Source organism: Sapajus apella, unplaced genomic scaffold (genome assembly GCF_009761245.1).
Source record: "Sapajus apella isolate SASKATOON/1434 unplaced genomic scaffold, GSC_monkey_1.0 scaffold69, whole genome shotgun sequence".
NCBI classification, from domain to species: domain Eukaryota; kingdom Metazoa; phylum Chordata; class Mammalia; order Primates; family Cebidae; genus Sapajus; species Sapajus apella.
The window spans coordinates 7,070,121-7,073,755 of record NW_022437009.1 but is presented as its reverse complement, the minus strand read 5'-3'; the positions used below and the strand labels follow the sequence as shown (position 1 = coordinate 7,073,755).

At 48.1% G+C, this 3,635-nt stretch overlaps 1 protein-coding gene and 1 long non-coding RNA gene across 3 annotated transcripts in view; one reads left to right on the top strand and one right to left on the bottom strand.

Moving 5' to 3' along the window:
- Positions 1-1,147: 1,147 nt before the first annotated feature.
- LRIG2 (leucine rich repeats and immunoglobulin like domains 2) overlaps positions 1,148-3,635 on the top strand; it is a 55,388-nt gene continuing 52,900 nt past the window's right edge. Inside the window, exon 1 of one of the 2 annotated variants that reach the window (XM_032249726.1) lies at positions 1,148-1,629. In XM_032249726.1, coding sequence (XP_032105617.1) covers positions 1,391-1,629 — 239 coding nt within the window. In that variant the 5' untranslated portion in view covers positions 1,148-1,390. The other variant, XM_032249727.1, reaches the window with a different exon arrangement.
- Positions 3,561-3,635, bottom strand: part of LOC116531082 — an 8,250-nt gene continuing 8,175 nt past the window's right edge. The window contains exon 3 of the long non-coding RNA XR_004260254.1: positions 3,561-3,631. This is a non-coding gene — a long non-coding RNA (uncharacterized LOC116531082). The remainder of the gene's footprint in view (positions 3,632-3,635) is intronic.

Here is a 3,635-nt window from a genome sequence, read left to right as displayed (position 1 = left end):
AAAGAAAACAACAACAACAACAGAAAACATAATTACAACTCCAAATCTGCCATGGGAAAGATTGATTTCAGTTACTTTGTAAGACAACCCTAACCTAGGCATTATTATTCTTTTTAACCTGCTCAGATTTTCAATTTATGTCAGAAAACTCATGTTAGTGTCGAACCTGCCCCTGCCTCAGAGTAACCTGGTTTAATCTCTTTGGGCTTGTTTCATCATCAGCAATAATTGTCTTGCCAATGTCACGGTCACTGAAGGAGTAAACAAGGTAACAGATGCAAACGCCCTTTGAAAAGTTCACTACACATAAGTGAACCATCCTATCATTCTCAAAGTTTTATACAACCTTGGATGGTTGAATGAGCATAAGGTGGCCAAACATCACTGTTCCTAGTAAGTTTTCCATAGCCTCTTGCTTTAGGAGAAATAAATTTCCTCACATCCAGTCTTTGCTTTGTTGACTGCTCAACACCCTCTTTACTTGTCTCGCTTGCTTTTCTGAGAGTGACCAGGACAGCATCCCTCCAAACAGAAGTGTATTTCTCTTACATAGACATGCAGATGCAGTCCCACCAAAATTTATTGAACTCCAAGCTAGAACAAAAGGTGGAGGTGCACCAATGAAGAAACAAGGCCTCTGCCTCCAGGAGCTTACAAGGCCATTAACAGAGAATGATATTGATCATAAGCAAGCGGGAGTTGCCTCCTACTTGCAGAAGAGCAGGGGCTACAGGCAAGCAGCAGGGGGCAGAAGAGGCTCGAGTTTGGCTCTGGAGGCCGATCTGGCCAAAGCCAGGATAGAAGCTCCCGTGACCCATTCGTGACTGCGACTTGGAAGGCAGCCCTTCTGCCACTCCCCCTTCTTACCGCCCAGAGCAAATAAAAGATCGTTTTCTACGACTACGGTAGATATACCTGTAATCAGGACTTTGAACTCACAGCGATTCGCTGTACCATTCCCGCTTAAGGAACTACTGCGCCCTCCAGCGGAAGAACAGCGGCGGAACTCCACAGCGGCACCTAAAGTCCCTGAACACCTTAAAATCCTCCTCCTAAAGGAACGCGGCTGCCTCTTGCCCCGCCTCCTCACTGAGTTTCGCCCCCGACGCAACCTCATCCTGTGGCACCGATTGGCTGGCCCCCGTGCGTGAGGACGTTGCGTCGTGGGGCGGGGCGGATGATCGGTGTCCGTCAGGCCTCAGTGGTGTGTCCTCGGCGGGTCGCCCCCGGTGTCGTGCACGTCTGCTCCTTGCATGCCTTTAGATGGTACAGCCTACAGCCGGGGCCTCGGGAGACAGTGCAGCCGCCGAGCATCTCTGCTGAGCTTCTCTGCCTATCCTCCTTTTGTAGCAGGCAGCTCTTCTAGGCCAGGTCCAGGTCGAGGGGGAAAATGGCGCCGGCGCCCCTAGGCGTCCTGGAGGAGCAGTTGCTGGGGTGTCGGTCCGGATTGCTTTCCCGGTTCATCTTCCTTGCCCAGACCGCTCTCCTCCTGTTGCCCGCCGCTGGAGCAGGTCTCTGCCCCGCACTCTGCTCCTGCCGCCTTCCTCTGCTGGACTGCAGTCGCAGGAAACTGGCCGCACCGAGCTGGAGGGCGCTGTCGGGCCTGCTGCCCCCCGACACCGCTATTCTGTGAGTAGAGTGGCCAGGCCGAGTGACCAAAAGGAGGGGGAGCTTTCCCTCCACAGGGTGCAGGCAGGAGGGGGACAGGCCTGGTGGGAGGGCGTGGTCGAGAGCCTAAGCTCTGAAGGAAAGTGCCATCAGCATGCTGTGAACTTTGTATTAGGTGGTGGGAACCTGAGAAAGCCGGTGTTAAGGTTCCTGGAGACTTGTATGAAGACCCAGGTTAAGATTCTTGGGGCCAAAGAGACTGTGATTTCCTGAACCGGGGAGGAATGGGGCGGAGACAGTTAATGGTAAGGACTCAGGGGTCCTGGGCACCAGTATTGACTTTGGATGGTTACAGGGAGGGTCGAGCGTGGAGCAGTGCTGTCTGCTTACTTGAAGCTGCATTATTTGGTATGTACCTCAGACTTAGTGGTGTTATAACCACGATAGCCAAAAACCGATGAACTATCTTTTGCCCCAAGTTGGCATGTTGGCTGATTTTGTGCTGCAGTTTTGGTACTTAACAGGGTTGAAAAGTTATTATGATGAATCAGGAGATCCTGTACTAATTCAGAACATCTCTGTAAGTAGCATTTTTTTTTTTTTTGAGACGGAGTTTTGCTCTTGTTGCCCAGGCTGGAGTGCAGTGGCATGATCTCTGCTCACCACAACCTCCGCCTCCCGGGTTCAAGCAATTCTCCTGCCTCAGCCTCCCGAGTGGCTGGAATTGCAAGCGGGCACCACCACGCCTGGCTAATTTTTTGCATTTTTTTTAGTAGAGATGGGGTTCTCCCTGTTGATAAGGCTGGTCTTGAACTCCTGACCTCAGGTGATCCACCTGCCTTGGCCTCCCAAAGTGCTGGGATTACAGACTTGAGCCACCGCGCCGGCCTGTGAGTAGCATTCTTGATCTAATTTAAACTTCACTGTAAAGAAGGGAAGGAGTGTTTTTTCCAAAATTATTTGATGCTTTGTTTTCAGTGCATCTTATTGTGGCAAAGGACCCAAAAATCAGTTCTGTTTATTTATGTATGAAAAGCAGGTACAGTGGTTGAATGAATTCTGGAGCCTCCACTGGTGAGCTTTCACTTTGACAGGTCTTTATTAGACAGTGGAACTTGGAGGGCTCATTAGTCTGAGTCATCCTGGTGGTATTAGGAACAACAGTAGGTATTAAATGCTGCAGTCATGGGGCTTCTCAACCACTAACATACAGTTATTTCTTGTCCACTAGCCGAGTAACACATTTATTAACTGACTTCTGATGAAGTCGTTGTTAAGAAAGAGTCATCATGGCTTGGCGTGGTGACTCACACCTATAATCCCACACTTTGGGAGGCCAAGGCGGGCGAATCATGAGGCCAGGAGTTCGAGACCAGCCTGGCCAATATAGTGAAACCCCATTTCTACTAAAAAAAAAAAAAAAAAAAAAAAAAATTAGCTGGGCGTGGTGGCATGCACCTGTAGTCCCAGCTACTCGGGAGGCAAAAGAATTACTTGAACCTGGGAGGTGTTTATTGCAGTGAGCCGAGATCGCACCATTGCACTCCAGCCTGGACGACAGAGCAAGACTCCGTCTCAAAAAAAAAAAAAAAAAGAGTCATCACTAAAAAAATAGCTTGAAGTACAATTAAAATATGAGGGTTTGCTTGGATTTTTATTGGAAATAGAATACAGATAAGAGGTCTGTGTTTCGGAGGTTGAGGTGTGTGTGTATATATATATTTGCAAATAGGTTAGCATAGACAGGAAAGAAAGCCTCCTCCTGTAGTCATTGAGAAAATTAACATAACCAAATGTTTTAGTAAACAGAACTGCAGTGTAATAAGATGCTTTCTGCTTTATGGTAGTGACACCTGTAGCCAATTCTGGTTTTATTGACTCAAATTTAAAAATTCGTGTCAGTGTGCAGTATAGTCTGAGTTAAACCTAGCACAGCATCTTTGTTATGCAGCAAGCGCCTTTTTCTACGACATTCTTGACAGCTACCTGATTATAACAATAAATCCAGCACAATTTGACAAAACTTC